This window comes from Heterodontus francisci, unplaced genomic scaffold, assembly GCF_036365525.1.
Source record: "Heterodontus francisci isolate sHetFra1 unplaced genomic scaffold, sHetFra1.hap1 HAP1_SCAFFOLD_410, whole genome shotgun sequence".
Classification (NCBI taxonomy): Eukaryota; Metazoa; Chordata; class Chondrichthyes; order Heterodontiformes; family Heterodontidae; genus Heterodontus; species Heterodontus francisci.
Window position 1 is genome coordinate 662390 of NW_027140485.1, and position 20491 is coordinate 682880.

At 46.1% G+C, this 20491-nt stretch overlaps 1 protein-coding gene across 1 annotated transcript in view; it reads left to right on the forward strand.

Annotated features, from left to right (window-relative positions):
* The window catches only part of LOC137359980 (adenylate cyclase type 8-like), a 264866-nt gene that overhangs the window by 123934 nt on the left and 120441 nt on the right, over positions 1-20491 (forward strand). The window contains exons 7-10 of the mRNA XM_068025574.1: positions 6440-6776; positions 7831-7904; positions 17200-17398; positions 18578-18679. Coding sequence (XP_067881675.1) covers positions 6440-6776; positions 7831-7904; positions 17200-17398; positions 18578-18679 — 712 coding nt within the window. The remainder of the gene's footprint in view (positions 1-6439; positions 6777-7830; positions 7905-17199; positions 17399-18577; positions 18680-20491) is intronic.

A 20491-nucleotide genomic window follows, 5' to 3' on the forward strand; every position in this document is an offset into this window, starting at 1 on the left:
ATAATTTGCCCACTACTGAAGTAAGACTGACTGGTCTATAATTCCCAGGGTTATCCCTATTCCCTTTCTTGAACAAGGGAACAACATTTGCCATCCTCCAATCATCCGGTACTACTCCAGTGGACAGTGAGGACGCCAAAGGCGCAGCAATCTCTTCCCTCGCTTCCCGTAATATCCTTGGGTATATCCCGTCTGGCCCCGGGGGCTTATCTGTCCTCATATCATTCAAAATTTCCAGCACATCCTCCTCCTTAACATCAACCTGTTCGAGCATATCAGCCTGTTCCACGCTGTCCTCACAAAAGACCAGGTCCCTCTCACTAGTGAATACTGAAGCAAAGTATTCATTTAGGACCTCCCCTACCTCCTCCGACTCCAGGCACAAGTTCCCTCCACTATCCCTGATCGGCCCTACCCTCATTCTGGCCATCCTCTTGTTCCTCATATAAGTGTAGAAAGCCTTGGGATTTTCCTTAATCCTTGGCCTATCTACATATTGAGTCAGGAAACCTTCCTGGACACACCTGACTAAAACTGCTCCATCCAAACTATTTGCACTAAGGAGGTTCCAATCAATATTAGGGAAGTTGAAGTCACCCATGACAACAACCCTGTTACTTCTGCACCTTTCCAAAATCTGCCTCCCAATCTGTTCCTCCATTTCTCTGTTGCTATTGGGGGGTCTATAGAAAACTCCCAATAAAGTGACTGCTCCTTTCCTGTTTCTGACTTCCACCCATAATGACTCAGTAGACAAACCCTCCTCGATCACCTCCCTTTCTGCAGCTGTGATACTATCCCTGATTAGCAATGCCACTCCCCCACCTCTTTTACCTCCCTCCCTATTCCTTTTGAAACATCTAAACCCTGGAACATCCAACATCCATTCCTGCCGCTGTGATGTCCACGTCTCCGTAACGGCCACAACATCGTAGCTCCAAGTACTGATCCATGCTCGAAGTTCATCACCCTTATTCCTGACACTTCTTGCGTTAAAATAGACACACTTCAACCCATCATACTGGCTGCAACTTTGTCGTGTCAATTGTCTAACCTTCCTCACAGACTCTCTGCACTCGGTATCTGCCTGTTCAACAGCTACCCCATCCACTGATCCGTAGCTCCGGTTCCCATCCCCCTGCCAAACTAGTTTAAACCCTCCCGAAGAGCTCTAGCAAACCTCCCGCCCAGGATATTGGTGCCCCTCCAGTTCAGATGCAACCCGTCCTTCTTGTACAGGTCCCACCTTCCCCAGAAGGTATCCCAATGTTCCACATATCTGAATCCCTCCCTCCTACACCAGCTCTGTAGCCACGTGTTCAGCTGCACTCGCTCCCTGTTTCTAGCCTCACTAGCACGTGGCACCGGTAACAATCCTGAGATTACTACTCTGCTCGTCCTGCCTTTCAACTTCCAACCTAACTCCCTATATTCACTTTTCAGGTCCTCATCCCTTTTCCTAGCTATGTCATTGGTCCCGATATGTACCACGACCTCTGGCTGCTCCCCCTTAAGAATCCTATAGACTTGATCCGAGACATCCCTGACCCTGGCACCCGGGAGGCAACATACCATCCGGGAGTCTCGTTCGCGACCACAGAATCTCCTGTCTGTTCCTCTAACCATTGAATCTCCTATCACTATCGCTCTCCTATTCTCCCCCCTTCCCTTCTGAGCCACTGAGCCAGGCTCAGTGCCAGAGACCTGGCCACTGTGGCTTTCCTCTGGTAGGTCCCCCCCCCCCCAACCGTATCCAAAACGGTATACGTATTATTGAGGGGAACGGCCACAGGGGATCCCTGCACTGTGCGCCGATTCCCTTTCCCTCCCCTGACGGTCACCCAGCTACCTTTATCCTGTAACTTAGGTGTCACTACTTCCCTATAACTGCTCGCTATCACCCCCTCAGCCTCCCGAATGATCCGAAGTTCATCCAGCTCCAGCTCCAGTTCCCTAACGCGATCTGCGAGGAGCTGGAGTTGGGTGCACTTCTCACAGGTGAAGTCAGCAGGGACACTAGTGGTGACCCTTACCTCCCACATCCTGCAAGAGGAGCATGCAACTGCCCTAGCTTCCATCCCCTCTGCTCTAAATTGACAACAGAGATTTTAAAAAAAGGAATTCCTTACCTCACCAAACCCTCCACGCAAGAGTCCTTTTTTTTGGTTAGAGGAGGAGGATTGGTGGGAGACACTACACGTGTAGTGTTTCGGGTTTAGCCACTGCCCAAATATATAGGTTTACTTACCCAGCATTCCCCTGGTCCGCCGAAACAAAAGGTAATTTACTTTAAGCTGAAACTCACCTTCCCAGCTGATACCTCGCTCGCACTATCGCTGCTTCAGAAAAAGCTGCCTAAATCTTTGTGGTCAAGTGGAGTGGGACTTGAACCCAGAACCTTCTGATTTATAGGTGAGAGTGCTGCTCACTAAGCCACAGCTGACACTGAAAATAGGTGATGGCGGGACGGAGAGCATGGGGTTGGGGGTCTGTGAGAGAGAGACTGAGAAAAGGAGGGCAGCCGAAGGACAGTGTGTCTGAAATTCAATGGAAAGTCAATGGGCTGAATTTTATGGGCCGCCTCAGGACAGGAAATGGAGGCGGGGCCCCCATAAAATTGTGTCGGAAGATTGGGGGAGGAGGTGGTGGTGGGTCGCAGTGTTTGTCGCCTTCCCAATGTCTTCCAATTTAGTCCAGGGCAGGGAAGGCCGAGGGCGGCCTACCTTCCCCAGGCCAATTAATGGCCACTTACGTGCCACTTCCCACCTCCGTCTCAATTTAATGCAATGCAGTAAATACTGGCGGCCTCCTAGCGGGGTCATGGGGTCCCTCCTTTGGGGACAATCCAGACACCCAGATGGTCACTACCCCGGCAGCAATTGCCACCACCCCAGCTAGAGCCCCTACCCACCCTGTCACCAGGGCCTGTCTGAATGGCCCCGGCGAACCTGACCCCACTCATCTCTCCCGGGGTGTCCTCCTCTCTTGTGGCCAATGCTCCCAGTGGCGCTGCTGACACTGCAGAGCTGCCAGCCTTCCGATTGGCCCTTAGCTTTTGGAAGCAGGAGCAAGTCCCTTAAAGGGACAGTGGGCAGCTCACTATGGAATTGCAAAGGCAGTTCCATTGAGGGGCAAGGCAAGGTTTCCCGCCACCTTCCGGCCCACTGCCGGACCCCTGTCTTCAGAACAAAACTCAGCCCAATGTAACTAATGAACAGAGAAAATCTGAATGATGGAGAGCAGCTGCTGTACAGGAAGGAGAGATGGTGGTGTAGTGGTAATGTTACTGGGCTAGTGCCTAAAAGGCCAGGCTAATTCCCTGGGGACATGGGTTCAAATTCCAGCACAGCAAGTGGGATTTAAATACAATTCATTCATAAAAATCTGTAATTGAAAGCTAGTCCTGGTAATGGTGCTATGCAGTTATTATTGTTTGTCATGAAAACCCATCTGGTTCACTAATGTCCTTTAGGGAAGGAAATCTGCCGTCCTTACCTGGTCTGGCCTACATGTGACTCCAGACCCACAGCAATGTGGTTGACTCTAAATTGCCCCCTGAAATGGCTTAGCAGGTCACTCAGTTCGAAAGCAATTTGGGATAGGCAGTAAATGCTGGTCTTGCCAGTGATGCACACATCCCATGAAAGAATTTTTTTTTTTAAATGCGTGACTGAGGGATAGAGTGTAACAGTCAGACAGAGAGAGAATAGATCAGAAGACAGAAAGTCATAGCGTCATAGAGAGATACAGCACTATCAAGAGAGCAGTCAGAGGTGCAGAGAGAGAGACTGAAACAGAGACCTGGGACATTGAGTGACTGGAGACCGAGAGGGACAAAGAGAGGACAAACAAAGGGTCTAGAGTCAACAAACAAAAACAAAGAACAGTACAGAACAGGAACAGGCCATTCGGCCCTCCAAGCCTGCGCCGATCTTGATGCCTGCCTAAACTAAAACCTTCTGCACTTCCAGGGACCGTATCCCTCTATTCCCTTCCTATTCATGTATTTGTCAAGATGTCTCTTAAACGTCGCTATCGTATCTGCTTCCACCACCTACCCTGGCAGCAAGTTCCAGGCACTCACCACCCTCTGTGTAAAGAACTTGCCTTGCACATCCCCTCTAAACTTTGACCCTCGCACCTTGAACCTATGTCCCCTAGTAACTGACTCTTCCACCCTGGGAAAAAGCTTCTGACTATCCACTCTGTCCATGCCGCTCATAACTTTGTAAACCTCTATCATGTCGCCCCTCCACCTCCGTCGTTCCATTGAAAACAATCCGAGTTTATCCAACCTCTCCTCATAGCTAATGCCCTCCAGACCAGGCAACATCCTGGTAAACCTCTTCTGTACCCTCTCCAAAGCCTCCACGTCCTTCTGGTAGTGTGGCGACCAGAATTGCACGCAATATTCTAAGTGTGGCCTAACTAAACTTACGTACAGTTGCAGCATGACTTGCCACTTTTTATACTCTATGCCCCGACCGATGAAGGCAAGCATGCCGTATGCCTTCTTGACTATCTTATCCACCTGCGTTGCCACTTTCAGTGGCCTGTGGACCTGTACGCCCAGATCTCTCTGCCTGTCAATACTCCTCAGGGTTCTGCCATTTACTGTATACAAAGGAACAACATTGGCTACAGGTGAGGTCCCAGAGGACTGGAGAATAGCCAATGTTGTTCCTTTGTTTAAGAAGGGTAGCAAGGAGAATCCAGGAAATTATAGGCCGGTGAGCCTTATGTCAGTGGTAGGGAAATTATTAAGAGAGGATTCTTCGGGACAGGATTCACTCCCATTTGGAAACAAACGAACTTATTAGCGAGAGGCAGCATGGTTTTGTGAAGGGGAGGTTGTGCCTCACTAATTTGATTGAGTTTTTTGAGGAAGTGACGAAGATGATTAATGAAGGAAGGGCAGTGGGTGTTATCTATACGGATTTCAGTAAAGCCTTTGACAAGGTCCCTCATGGCAGACTGGTACAAAAGGTGAAGTCACACGGGATCAGCGGTGAGCTGGCAAGATGGATACAGAACTGGCTCGGTCATAGAAGACAGAGGGTAGCAGTGGAAGGGTGTTTTTCTGAATGGAGGGATGTGACTAGTGGTGTTCCGCAGGGATCAGTGCTGGGACCTTTGCTTTTTGTAGTATATATAAATGATTTGGAGGAAAATGGAGCTGGTCTGATTAGTAAGTTTGCGGACGACACAAAGGTTGGTGGAGTTGCGGATAATGATGAGGATTGTCAGAGGATACAGCAGGATATAGATCGGTTGGAGACTTGGGCGGAGAAATGGCAGATGGAGTTCAATCCGGACAAATGTGAGGTAATGCATTTTGGAAGGTCTAATGCAGGTGGGAAGTATACAATAAATGGCAGAACCCTTAGGAGTATTGACAGGCAGAGAGATCTGGGCGTACAGGTCCACAGGTCACTGAAAGTGGCAACGCAGGTGGGTAAGGTAGTCAAGAAGGCATACGGCATGCTTGCCTTCATCGGTCGGGGCATAGAGTATAAAAATTGGCAAGTCATGCTGCAACTGTACAGAACCTTAGTTAGGCCACACTTAGAATATTGCGTGCAATTCTGTTCACCACACTACCAGAAGGACGTGGAGGCTTTGGAGAGGGTACAGAGGAGGTTTACCAGGATGTTGCCTGGTCTGGAGGGCATTAGCTATGAGGAGAGGTTGGATAAACTCGGATTGTTTTCACTGGAACAACGGAGATGGAGGGGCGACATGATAGAGGTTTACAAAGTTATGAGCGGCATGGACAGAGTGGATAGTCAGAAGCTTTTTCCCAGAGTGGAAGAGTCAGTTACTAGGGGACATAGGTTTAGGTGAGAGGGGCAAAGTTTAGAGGGGATGTGCGAGGCAAGTTCTTTACACAGAGGGTGGTGAGTGCCTGGAACTTGCTGCCAGGGGAGGTGGTGGAAGCAGGTACAATAGTGATGTTTAAGAGGCATCTTGACAAATACATGAATAGGAAGGAAATAGAGGGATATGGGCCCCGGAAGTGCAGAAGGTTTTAGTTTAGACAGGCATCAAGATCGGCGCAGGCTTGGAGGGCCGAGTGGCCTGTTCCCGTGCTGTACTGTTCTTTGTTCTATTCTCCAGTCCTCTGGGACCTCACCTGTAGCCAATGAGGATACAAAGATTTCTGTCAAGGCCCCAGCAATTTCTTCCCTTGCCTCCCTCAATATTCTGGGGTAGAGCAACTAAGGGGCAACTACAATGGATAGCGAGTAACTGAAAAACAGTTACCAATTGTTAGAGAGAGACAGTGAATGGGAGGCAGAAAGAGATCATGAAAGAGATGGGGAAGCAATCAGATAGATAGGGAGAAAAGATGTAGCTGAGAGATGGGCAGAGAGAAAGAAGCAGTTGTGATAAATTTGTAAAATAAGGTTTTAAAAAAATGTTGTCTCTTGTGTCTCAGGCGCATCCACATCTCTGAAGCAACCTTGAACTGCTTGGGTGGTTACTATGAAACTGTAGCAGGTCATGGCCAAGAACGCAATGCTTTCTTGGAGCAGTATAATATTAAAACTTTCTTCATCGAGCAGAACGATGATATCTATGGGGAACTGCCCCGATTACGAGTCAGCATTGCGAAATCAGATACTGCGCCTCCAAGAACACTCTTTGAGCGTAGGAGAACAGAGACCATATTCAGCAGCACTTTTCACATTGATGCCAGTCTGATGCACCTCATGGAGACTGAGACCCCATGGAGGCTTGACCATCCCTTCAACAGAATAATTGGCTTGACTAACGTGAGTAAAATCAGATAGCCTCCAGGATTATTTTTGCCCTCCAGCTGTCCTTTGGCAGCTGCACAGCACCGTGTCACTGTGATTCCCTTTTAGTCCTTGGGATGTGATTGGGAAAGAGTAATCAACAATATACCTTTAAACTAAACAGTGTGGATTGGACAAGACAAACTATTGAAAAGACTGAGATTGTGAACTGTGCAGTATGCTGACCACCTGGCCAAACTGGGAGGGGTAAGATGGGGACACCGGTTTTGACTGGTAGTGAGTCATGGGGAGGTTGTGGGGAATGGACCAATGGAAGGTGAGGCCTGAATCCAAGCACATCCATGTCATTTGCAACAGGGCTCACTTGATCAGAGACTGGACCTTTGACTGATTTTTCCTCTTCCCTACTCCATGGCACAGTGAGGCCAATTGTAAAGAAAGCAACATCAGGATTCCCAAAGCACTTCACACCCAATGAAGCACCTTCTGAAGTGTAGTCACTGTTGTAAGGTAGCAGCAGGTTTGAGCACAACAAGATCCTACAAACAGCAATGAGATAAATGATCAGATAATCTGTTTTCTGGCGATGTTGATTGAGAGGATAAATATTGACTGGGGCACAGAGAGAACACACCTGCTTTTTTTCAAAATAGTGCCATGTAATGTTTTATATCCACCTGAGAGAGCAGAAGGTGCCTCAATTTGATGTCACATCCAAAAGCCACCATCTCTGACACTCCAGTACTGAGGAAGTGCTGCACTGGGAGTGTCAGCCTGGATTTTGCTCAAGTCTCCTGAGTGGGGCTTTGAATCTATGACCTTCTGATGGAGAGGTGTGAGCTCTGCCAGCTGAGTCACAGCCAGTGCTAGTGGTACCTCAACCTGAGGTCGGTGAACTAAGCACAGAAAGGGGGGATTGAAGCTGACACCCTCCTGATGTGTATGACCTCATAACTCTCAGTCCACACTAATTAAGCCACTAGTTCTATAACTGGCTCTCCCTCTGCTCCACGATGGTACATAGTTAAGAACTTTCAGGTGCTTCTTTTCCTTTTTGTTACTCCTCCAGATCATGGCAGGTCTGCTGAGAAAACAATCTCATAAATCCGACAAGAACTTGGCCAAGGTTCCCACATCCCCCAGGTTTGAGGAAATCAACAAGAGAGTCGAGCATGCCATTGAGGTGCGCAGCAGTGACAAGCTGCGGGCTGCCTACATTAATGAGTTCACACTGGCTTTTAAAGACTCTGATATTGAAAGGAAGGTAATACGACTGCATCTTGTTGGGTGCCTGTTTGAAGGTGTGAATTATAGTTTGACTCAAATATAGTCCAATGATTGCAAGACCAGTATATGTGGGCAAAGGGGTTGGAAATTCCTTGTGGCGTGTTTTTGGGCTTGAAATGAGTTACACGCACAAAGTGCACTCTGACTGGGAGACCTGGGGCCAGCCAGAAATAAACATTATTTCTGTGAGCTTTTTTCATCCTTATCCAATTTACCAGCGGGGTTTAAAACAAACATTCAAGCTGCTCATTTATCTATGTAATGCCTGTTTGAGGTGACTGCCAAATGAGGTCTGCAAAATGGCTCAACCTAATATTTTTGGTCCCCAGATTTTGTCCCCTTGTTGCACCTATTTGGCTTTTTCAATTAATTTTTTTCTAATTTCCATCCCTGTGAATGTCTATCAGAGCAATAAGCCTTTCAAGGCAGGGGAGACCTGCTTCTCCACCCATCTGCATCCGTTGTGTGAACTACACGATTGGCTGCTTTTTCTTCCATTCTCTAAGCAAATCCAACTGAGGTGGGAAAAATCCTTGCTTATGAAATGGCTTCAGTAAAGCTAAGATGGAAATGTAATACTCTGCGTTCAGAGATTTATGCTCTGTGCTGGAATTTGTATCTTTTCAATCAATCCTCAAGGGCTCTGCTTGTTTTAAATAGCCACCAGAGAATTTCTAACAAATACATGACGAACAGGAGAATTTTTGGGAACAGGAAAAAGATGACTGACACATCAAATCCATCTGATTCTCAGTAATAGGAACAGGAGTATAATCATCGAATCATAGAAAGTTTACGAGAGGCCACTTGGCCCATCGTGCCTGCACCAGTCAAAAAAATGAGCTACCCAGTCCAATCCAACCTTCCAACATTTGGTCTGTAGCCCTGCAGGTTACAACATTTGAGGTGCATATCCCGACACTTTTTAAATGAGTTGAGGGTTTCTGCCTCTACTACCCTTTCAGGCAGTGAGTTCCTGACCCCCCACTACCCTCTGGGTGGAAAAGAAATGTTCACATCTCCTCTCTAATCTAGAGTAGGCTATGTCTTGAGCCTGTTGCACTTGAGACTGATTTGTGACCTAATTCCATATATTGGACCCTTTTCTCCAAATCTGTTGATAACTTTGATTAATAAAATCTATTAATCTCTGACTTAAATTTAATAATTGATCTAGGATCAATGGCCATTTGCAGAAGAAAGTTCAAAACTTCTACAACCTTTTGCATGTAGAAGTGTTTCTTAATTTCATTCCTGAAAGGTCTGGCTCTAGATTTTCGACTATATCCTCTAGTCCTAGACTTTGCAACCAGCAGAAATAGTTAATAAAAACAGAAAATGCTGGAAATACTCAGCAGGTCAGCCTCCAAGAGCTACTGGCCATCGGAAGGCTGGCAGTGCCATCCTCGGCCTTCCCAGTCCTGGACTAAATTGGAAGGTGTCGGGAAGGCAATGGGCACTCCATTCCCTGCCTTCCAATACATTAATATGGACCTATCTCCCTTTTCTTCCCAAGCCTCCGCTCCCATCCCGAGGGGGCCCATAAAATTCAGCCCAGTGTTTCAGCTCGATGACACTTCGTCCCATGTAGGCCAGACTGGGTAAGGCTGGCAGATTTTCTTGGCTAAAGGATATTAGTGAACTAGATGGGTTTTTAATGACAACCTGGTAGTTTCATGGTCACCACTACTGAGACGAGCTTATTTTGTTAATTCCAGATTTATTTAATTTAAAATAATTGAAAACTTGCATTTATGTAGCACCTTTTCATGACCTCAGGACGTCCCAAAGTGCTTTACAATGAAGTTCTTTTTGAAGTGAAGTCACTTTGCACACAGCAAGCTCCCACAAACAGTAGTATGGTAATGACCAGATAATTTGTTTTTGTGATGTTGATTGTGGGATATATATTTGCCAGGACATCAGGGCTAACTTCACTGCTCCTTTAAAGCGGTATCATGGGAATCTTTTACGTCCACTTGGGAAGGCAGACAGGACCTCGGTTTAAGGTCTCATCCAAAAGACGGTCTCCAGCTTCTGTGGTGAGATTTGAAGTCACGTCTGCCAGATCATTAGTCAAAGCTTCTGGATTACTAGTCTAGTAACACAAATTCTATGCTACTGAACCCCCATCTGTAAATGAATGTGATGCTGAGTGCTCTAGTTTGCTCTCAGGCATGCACTAAGCTGCTCCACACAGTTTTCCTTTCCTGTATATTTTAACCTCTTCATCACTGATCAGCTCTCTCTATTCATTCTCCCAACTGCTTCTCAGTTTCCCAATCGCTCTGTCCTCTGTCTCCATTGCTTTCACCCATCTGTCTCCCAGTCTCTCACTGCCAGTCTGAGCAGGGCTGGAAGAAATAGTGTACATTAACACTCTGAGGAACTGTATTGAGTGATGAGAGCATTTTCTGGGGTTTGTCGGGGTGCATGGAGTTTTCAGCTTTCTGGTTTGAGAGCAGAAGGCTGACGGGTAATGCCTTATGTCTCAGTACGTAGAGAGCCTGTGTTCTTTTTCTAAATGGCATAGCCAGTGTTATGATGTGGCTCTGATCACTAAATGAAGTCAGTATTCTGGGCACTCACTGTATGTTCTTTTTGATATTCAGTATCGCAAGGTACGAGATGAGGTTTTTGCGTCTAACTTGGTCTGCTCCTTCATCGTGGTGCTGTTTATTGTCGGTACGCAGACCATGTTCTCAGTGCCTGAGTGAGTATTAACTGTCATTGACTCATTCTGTATACGCAGCCCAGACTAAGGCCCACTCCAGTGTAAGTACAGTCAACACTAGAGTGTAAAGTACATTGGTGAGTGACATCTATGAAACAGGAAACCTCAATGGGTTTCAAGAAGGAGCGTGACAGATTCTGGTCAAAATAGGATTCTGGATTATTATCTGGATGGACTGAAGGTGATCTTCTGCCTGAAAAGGTACTATATTACTATGTTGCTATGTCACAATCTCACTACAACTTCTGGTCTTTGAGAGGCTGCAGAGTAGTTTAGAGATACAGCACTGAAACAGGCCCTTCGGCCCACTGAGTCTGTGCGAACCATCAACCACCCATTTTTACTAATCCTACACTAATTCCATATCCCTACCACATCCCCACCTGTCCCTATATTCCCCTACCACCTACCTATACTAGGGGCAATTTATAATGGCCAATTAACCTACCAACCTGCAAGTCTTTGGCATGTGGGAGGAAACCGGAGCACCCAGAGGAAACCCACGCAGACACAGGGAGAACTTGCAAACTCCACACAGGCAGTACCCAGAATTGAACCCGGGTCGCTGGAGCCATGAGGCTGCGGTGCTAACCACTGCGCCACTGTGCCGTCCTGGGAGAGCAGTTTAAGACTAAATGGAATTTGCAGTGTAGCTTTTCTATGCCAGACTATAATCAAGAATGTTTTGATCACATGAAATCATACTCTGATAGGAGCCAGTTGGGTTCTGTGCTAATTTTGCTTTTTTGGGGAAAAATATGATCTGTGCCCATGTCATTGGCAAATTTAATAGGGAGGAAGTGGGATTTTCACAATATTGTGACAGAATCAAACCCATTTCTCTGGAGATCCTTCCAGATTGATAGAAATACTTGGATATGCATTTGGAGTGCCATAACCTACAGGGCAATGGACTGAGAACTGGAAAGTGCGATTAGGCTGGATATTACAGTTAGGATGGGCCAGATGATGTCCTTCCATGACATAAATTTCTATTATTAATATTTTATAATTATTATCATTATATATGATGGATTTACAAAAGGGAAATCATGCTTGACAAATCTACTGGAATTTTTTGAGGATGTAACTAGTATAATAGATAAGGGAGAACCAGAGGATGTGGTGTCTTTGGACTTTCAGAAGGCTTTCGATAAGGTCCCACATAAGAGATTAGTGTGAAAAATTAAAGCACATGGGATTGTGGGTAAGGTACTGACATGGATAGAGAACTGATTAGCAGACAGGAAACAAACAGTAGGAATAAACAGGTCTTTTTCCGAGTGGCAGGCAGTGACTAGTGGGGTACTGCAGGGATCAGTGCTAGGACCCCAGCTATTACAATATATATTAATGATATAGATGAGGGAATTAAATGTAATATATCAAAGTTTGCAGATGTCACAAAGCTCGGTGGGAGTGTGAGCTGTGAGGAGGATGCAGAGAAGCTCCAGTGTGATTTGATCAGGTTGAGTAAGTGGGCAAATACATGACAGATGCAGTATAATGTGGATAAATGTGAAGTTAACCACTTTGGTGGCAAAAACAGAAAGGCAGATTATTATCTGAACGGCGATAGATTGGGAAAGGGGGAGGTGCAGCGAGACCTGGGTGTCCTTGTGCACCAGTCGCTGAAAGTAAGCATGCAGGTGCAGCAGGCAGTTAAGAAAGCAAATGGTATGTTGGCCTTCATAGCGAGAGGATTCGAGTACAGGAGCAAGGATGTCTTGCTGCAATTATACAAGGCCTGGGTGAGACCACATCTGGAGTATTGTGTGCAGTTTTGGTCTCCTTATCTGAGGAAGGATGTTCTTGCATTGGAGGGAGTGCAGCGAAGGTTCACCAGACTGATTCCTGGGATGGCAGGACTGACGTATGAAGAGAGATTGGGTCGATTAGGCTTGTATTCACTAGAGTTTAGAAGAATGAGAGGGGATCTCACAGAAACCTACAAAATTCTAACAGGACTGGACAGACTAGATGCAGGAAGGATGTTCCCGATGGCGGGTCCAGGATAAGGGGTCACAGTCTAAGGATAAGGGGTAAGCCATTTAGGACTGAGATGAGGAGGGATTTCTTCACCCAGAGAGTGGTGAACCTGTGGAATTCTCTACCACAGAAAGCAGTTGAGGCCAATTCATTAAATATATTCAAGAAAGAGTTAGATATAGTTCTTAGGGCTAGAGGGATCAAGGGATACAGAGAGAAAGCGGGAACAGGTTACTGAGCTTGGGCGATCAGCCATGATCGTATTGAATGGCAGTGCAGGCTCGAAGGGCTGAATGGCCTACTCCTGCTCCTATTTTCTATGTTTCTATGATTGATTATCTCTCCTCCCAATCCCCACTCCTCATTCCTGTCCAGTTCTGGACTAGGTAGTAAGTGGCAGCATTATTTAGCACAGTCCTTTAACCATTGTGAGCTGGAGTTGAAATCCACCCACAGTCATTGATGAAAGTCTCCTCGACTCTAATGAATAATCACACATCAGCACTGATCATTAATTCGAAGAAAGACAGGCATGTGTTGGTGTCTAGTGCTTCTGGGCAAGATGCGCGCGATGTTTCAATTACATTCCTTTCGATAAGGGGTGAGGCCATGGAGGGATTTGAACAAGATGAGAATTCTAAAATCAAAGCATTGCTGCACTGGGAGCCAATGTAGTTTAGCAAGCACAGGGGTAATGGGTGAATGGGGATTGGTACGAGTTAGGACACGGTCAGTAGAGTTTTGGATGAATTGAGGATTATGGAGGGTAGAACATGGAAGGCCATCCAGGAGCGTATTTGAATAGTTGAATCTGGAGGTGACAAAAGCACAGAGAAGGATTTCAGCAGCAGATGAGCTGAGGCAGGGTCAGGGATGGGCAATGGTATGGAGCTAAGATGTTTCCCCTGGCTGGGGAGTCTAAAACCAGGGGACACAATTTTAAAATAAGGAGGAAGCCATTTAAGACAGTGTTATGACCGACTGCTCCAGTCAAAGCCCCCAATCAAAATATACGATTTTGATCGTGGTTAGAGAAGTGCACTGTTAATTCAATCCCATCCCTCCACAGATCACCTAACATATCATTTTAAACTTTCCAAATAAAAGAATGACCCAGCCAAATTGTACCATCCATTAATCCCCGAATGAGGCTAACCAAACCAGGTGTCTTTAAATCAACAACTTAACTGTTTAATTAGAAAAACTAATTTCTTAAACACTATGAAGATATAAACAACATTAAAATAGAAAAAATTAAGAGTCCTTGCAAATTTATGGTCCAGTGTTACTTGAAGTCCTCACAGCCGTCCGATGGGGAGAAAAAGGTTCTTCCACAGTAGAACAGTCCGTAGTCTAATTCCAGCAGTAAGTGATGCTTTCCTTCTCCGGTGACACAAAACACATGAATGTGCAGAAACTGAAGCAGGAATAATTGACAGGTCTTGCCTGCAGATGCCCACTCATCCATGGTACCTGGGGAGCCCTGCCATGCCACAGACTCCACCCGGAGCTCAGAGAGTGGGCCTATGAGATGGATACACAGATGTTGTTCAGTGCCTTGCATCCTCTCCTCCAACCAGTAGTTTATAACACTATTCCAGCAAACATTGACTTAGGAGTCATCGCAGAGCAAAGCCCTGGGCTGCCAGTCGGTCCTTCACCCTGACAGAGGCGCCAGTTGCATTGCTCCTGTTTGTTAATCGCTTCAGCGAAATCCCTGTTTTGTAGAATGCAGAGGAGGGATTTGGTCTTTTCCAGCCTGTACCCCACTTGCAGCCCAAGGGGCTGAACATAACACACAAGAAATAGGAACAGCAGAAGGCCATTCAGCCCCTCATTAACAACTTGCAAACACTTTCAGTAGAATCAATCTGACTTTAAAGTTTTTGAGGGGTAAAAGATTGTCACAGTCTAACTTCCCTTTCTTCAATTTAAATTATCAGAGATCTCTGTTTTGGCTTATCTTTTTTAGATTTTTGAGAGATAATAAATAAACAGACTAAATTCTCTTACTTCAGTTTAGTGGTCTGTTTCTCCTTTCAGGTGCTAACACACAGCTGTCTCTCTGTTTCTCCTGTTAGAACAGGCTGTTTGCGCTAAAAGCCAGTTCAAAATTAAATTGTAACAAATGTATCTCTCGATGCTCAGTCCGAGTGGCTGTATCCAAGGCAACGAGAATACACCTTCTTGGTAACTCCTGAGGCCTGATTATTCTTAAAGCAGTACTGATCCTTTGCTGTCTTAAAGACACACCACATTTCCCGAAAAAAAAACTACAGGATCATAACAACTGAGATGAGGAGAAATTTTCTGCCTTGAAGGGATGTATAGTTCCTGTAAACTATGTAAAATTTCTTTAAAGACTATCCATTGCCTATGTACTGTCATATCTTTTAATGTATTTTCCCAATCCACCTCAGCCAATTTGCTCCTCATATCTTCATAATTTCCTTTGTTCAAATTTAACACCTTGGCTTCAGATTGAACTACTTCACTTTCAAACATAATGTAAAATTCTATCATATCATCCCTAAAGGTTCTTTTACAAGATTATTAATTAGCCCTTTCTCATTACATAATAGATCTAAAATAGCATACTGCTCTAGAAAACCATCCCTAACACACTCCATAAACTCGTCCTCCAAAGCATTCGTGCTCATTAGGTTTACCCAGTCTATATGCAGATTTAAGTCACCCATGATTACTGTATTACCCATGCCACATGCTTCTCTAATGTCTTGATTAATGTCATGCCCCACACACTACCACTACTGTTTGGTGGCCTATAACTCATTCCAACCAATGTTTGCTGCCCCTTGCTGTTTCTTAGCTCAACCCAAACAGATTCCACATTTTGTTCTTCCGATCTGAGATCCTCCTTTACTAATGTACTGATCCCTTCCCATATCAGTGCAACATGGCCTCCTTTTCCTTTTTGCCTGTCCTTCCTAAATGTCGAATATTCAGTTCCCGGTCTTGGTCACCCTGTAGCCACGTTTTTGTTATGGCAATTAGATCATACCCATTTACCTGTATTTGGGCCTTCGAGTCATCTACCTTGTTGCGAATGCTGTGTGCACTCAGGTCGAGTGCCCTTAAACTTGTCTTCTTGACATTTTGCATTCTAAGCCTTTGTTTCACCTGCCTTCTAATGTCACTTTCTACTTTTCTACCTCCTGTTACCAGTTTCACTTCCTTCCAATTTGAGTTACCCCTCACGTTCCCATCCCCCGGACAAGCAGGTTTAAACCCTCCCTAACAAATCTCCCTGTTAGTTAGTTCCAGTCCTGTTAAGGTGTAGCCCATCTATCTTGTACAGGTCCCACCTGCCCCACAACCGGTCCCAATGCCTCAGATGTCTGATGCACTCCCTCCTACACCAATTCTCCAGCCATGTGTTCAATCGATCAATCCTCCTATTCCTATGCTCACTAGCACTTGGCACTGGGCACTGCTTTGGAGGTCCTGCTTTTTAATTTCCTTCCTAACTCCCTAAAATCTGCTTTCAAGACCTCATCCCTCTTCCACCCTATGTCATTGCTGCCAATGTGGACCATGACCTCTGGCTATTCACCCGCCCCCAGAAGGATGTCCTGCAGCTGCTCCGTGATATCCTTTGCCCTGGCACCAGGGAGGCAACACATCATCCTGGAGTCATATTTACTGCCACAGAAACGCCTGTCTGATCCCCTGACTATCGAATTCCCTATCATTACTGCTCTTCCACTCTTCTTCCAGGGGTGGGGTTTGGCAGGGGTGTTGGAACCAGGGGTTAATACAAGAGAGGAACACCAAGATGCACAGAGAATTGGAAGAGATAGGTTGCACTGGAGTAGGAAATAATAAAGTATTAAATGGGGTGAGAGTGTGGGACAGTATTAGAGAAGGGAGTAGTTTCGTATTAGCTGGAAGTGGACTGAGAAGGACTACGAGAAATGCAAAGACAAGATTACATGCATCTGTGTAAACATGCAAAGTGTGATGAATAAGGTTGTTGACAACGGAAACGTGGCTTAAAAATGGTGAGGACTGGGTGCTTAATATACAAGGATATAAAGTGTTCAGAAAGGATAGAGAAGGAAAAAATGGAGGTGGGTGGCAGTCCTGATTATGGAGGACATTGTAGCGTTGAAAAGAAGGGATGTCCTTGAAACGGCAAGGACAGAATCCATCTGGTTAGAGTTGTGGCGTAAAACGGGTATGATCACTTTACTAGGGGTTTTCTACAGGCTTCCAAATAGAGAGAGAGAAGAGCAAATTTGCAAGGAAATCAGAGATGTGCAAGAACTATAGAGTGGTGATATTGGGGGACTTTAATTACCCAAATATCGATTGGGATAATGTTAGTGTAAAGAGAAAGGAGGGGGAGGAATTTTTGAAATGTATTCAGGAGAACTTCCTTGATCAGTATGTTCTCAGTCCAACTAGAAAGGAGGCATTGCTGGATCTGGTGCTGGGAAGTGAGGTGGGCCGAGTGGACCGAGTGTCTGTGGGGGAGCACTTGGGCAAGAGTGATCATATTATATGGTTTAGACTAGTAATGCAGAAACGCAAGGAACTAAATACAGTAGAATATCTAGATTGGAAGAGGGCTAATTTCAACGCGATGAGAAGGGATCTAGCCAGGGTAATATGGAACAACAGACTGGTGGGAAGAGCTGTATTGGAACAATAGGTTATCTTTAAGGAAGAGATGTTTCAGGTACTGGCTAGGAACATTCCAATAAGGGTGAAAGGTAGGGGAACCAAGAATACAGCTCCTAGGATGATGAGGGAGATAGAGATTATGATGAAACTAAAAAGGCGGGTGTGCGATACATGTCAGGTGAACTCATCAGGTGAGAATCAGGCTAAATACAATAAGTTGTGAGGGGAGACAAAGAGGAAAATAAGACTGGCAAAGAAAGAGCATGAGAATAGAATGGCAGTCAACGTAAAAGGGAATCTTCTACCGGCGTATAAATAGTAAGCGAGTAAATGGTGGAATGGGGCCTATTAGGGACAAAGAGAGTAATATATGCTTAGAAGCGCAGGGCAAGGCGAGAATACTTAATGAATACTTTGTATCAGTGTTCTCTAAGGAAATGGAATCTGAAAAAATATCAGTAAAAGTGGAGAGAGGAGAGTCAACAGGATAAAAATTGCAAAGTGGGAGGTACTAAAAAGGCTGGCTGTGTTTAGGGTAGATAAGTCACCTGGTCCAGTTGGCTTGCATTCCAGGTTGTTAAAGAGGTGGGGATGGAGATAGTGGAAGGGCTTGCCATAATCTTCCAATCTTCCCTGAATATGGGGAAGATGCCAGAGGATTGGAGAATGGAAAATGTGACCCCGTTTTCAGGAAAGGGTGTGAGGACAATCCCAGCATCGACAGGCTAGTTAGTTTAACATCAGTTGTGGTATGGTTTTAGAAACAATTATCAAGGGAAAGCATCAACAGGCAGTTGGAGAGATCTGGCTGACATGTGACTCCAGACCCACAGGCCTAGCAAGCCAATCAGTTGTATCAAACTGCTACAAAGTCAATAAGGAATGAAACCGGACCGAACACCCGACCTAGGCATCGGAAACGAGAATGGCAAACCCAGTCCTGTGGACCCTGCAAAGTCCTCCTTAATAACATCTGGGGGCTTGTGCCAAAGTTGGGAGAGCTGTCCCACAGACTGGTCAGTCAACAGCCTGACATAGTCATACTCACGGAATCATACCTTACAGACAATGGGCTGAATTTTTCCCACTCGGCGGCGAGCTTCAAAAATGGCGGGGCGCATACGCAACATTTACTGCACGGAGCTGCCACAATATTTAGCGCGTCGGCACATTTACATGGCCGGGGCTGACTGCCGCCGCTGATGACGTGGGAGAGGGCGGGGGTTCCGTCCTCGGCAACGGAGTCCGCTCCACCGTGCAGGTGCGGCGCCATTTTTAAAGGGCTTCAAGCCCTTCCAATTCATTTAAATCTTTTAAATTATAGGGAATGTGGTTATAAAATGGGAAATTTAATAAATGTTTCGATACCCTCTCCCACCATCCCCCAACGACAAAACAAATCATTATTTGCCCTCCCTGCAAAAAAAACTTACCTTTCGGTCCTGACCTCCCCCCGACCCCCACCAAAGTTGATAAACTTTGAACCTCACCCCTTTCCACAACTCCCGAGACCAATAGGAAATGTTTCACTCTGTTCCCCCTGCCTGCCCTGAAAACTTACCTCCTCTGCCTTCCCCACCAGTGTCCCACATCTGATCTCCAGTTGGAGATCTGAAGGCGCAGGAGTCCTGGCAACCTGAATATGGCAGCGGTATGGCCGATGGGAGCAGGATCTTTAATTCATTAATGACCTATCTTTAAATCCTGCTCCCGTCGCCGAGCGGCAGGGGACCACCATGAGGCCTCACTGCCACCAGTAATATGGGGCGGGGCCTTCTTGGCATAAAACCCCTTGGCAGGCCTCTCCTGGAGGCATTTTCTGGGCCATGGCCCCAATGTCCCGGACACCGCCATCACAATCCCCGGCTATATCCTGTCCCACTGGCAGGACAGACCCAGCAGAGGTGGCAGCACAGTAGTAGACAATCGGAAGGGAGTTGCCCTGGGAGCCCTCAACATTGACTCCGGACCTCATGAAGTCTCATGGCATCAGGTTAAACATGGGCAAGGAGATCTCCTGCTGATTACCACCTACCGCCCTCCCTCAGCTGATAAATCAGTACTCCTCCATGTTGAACACCACTTGGAGGAAGCACTGAGGGTAGCAAGGGCACAGAATGTACTCTGGGTGCAGGACTTTAATGTCCATCATCAAGAGTGTCTTGGTAGCACCACTACTGACCGAGCTGGCTGAGTCCTAAAGGACATAGCTGCTAGACTGGGTCTGTGGCAGGTGGTGAAGGAACAAACAAGAGGGAAAAACATACTTGACCTCATCCTCACCAGTCTGCCTGGTGCAGATGCATGTGTCCATGATAGTACTCGTATGAGTGACCACCGCACAGTCCTTGTGGAGACAAAGTCCCATCTTCACATTGAGGATACTCTCCATCTTGTTGTGTACATTACCACCGTGCTAAATGGGATAGATATCGAACAGATCTAGCAATGAAAATCTGGGCATCCATGAGGCGCTTTGGACCATCAGCAGCAGCAGAATTGTACTCAACCACAATCTGTAACCTTGTGGCGTATTCCCCACTCTACCATTACCATCAAGTCAGGGGATGAACCCTGGTTCAATGAAGAGCGCAGGAGGGCATGCCAGGAGCAGCACCAGTCATACCTCAAAATGAGTTATCAACCTGGTGAAGCTGCAACACAGGACTATCTGCGTGCCAAACTGCGTAAGCAGCATGCAATAGACAGAGCTAAGCGATCGCACAACCAACGGATCAGATCTAAACTCTGCAGTCCTGCCACATCCAGCCGTGAATGATGGTGGACAATTAAACAACTAACAGGAGGAGGTGGCTCCACAAATATCCCCATCCTCACAGATGCCAGTCTTCAGCAAATCCGATTCACTCAGTGCGATATCAAGAAAGGACTGAAGGCACTGGATACAACAAAGGCTATGGGCCCTGACAATATTCCAGCAATAGTACTGAAGACCTGTGCTCCAGAACTTGCCGCACCCCTAGCCAAGCTGTTCCAGTATAGCAACAACACTGGCATCTACCCTGCAAGGTGGAAAATTGCCCAGATATGTCCTGTACACAAAAAGCAGGTC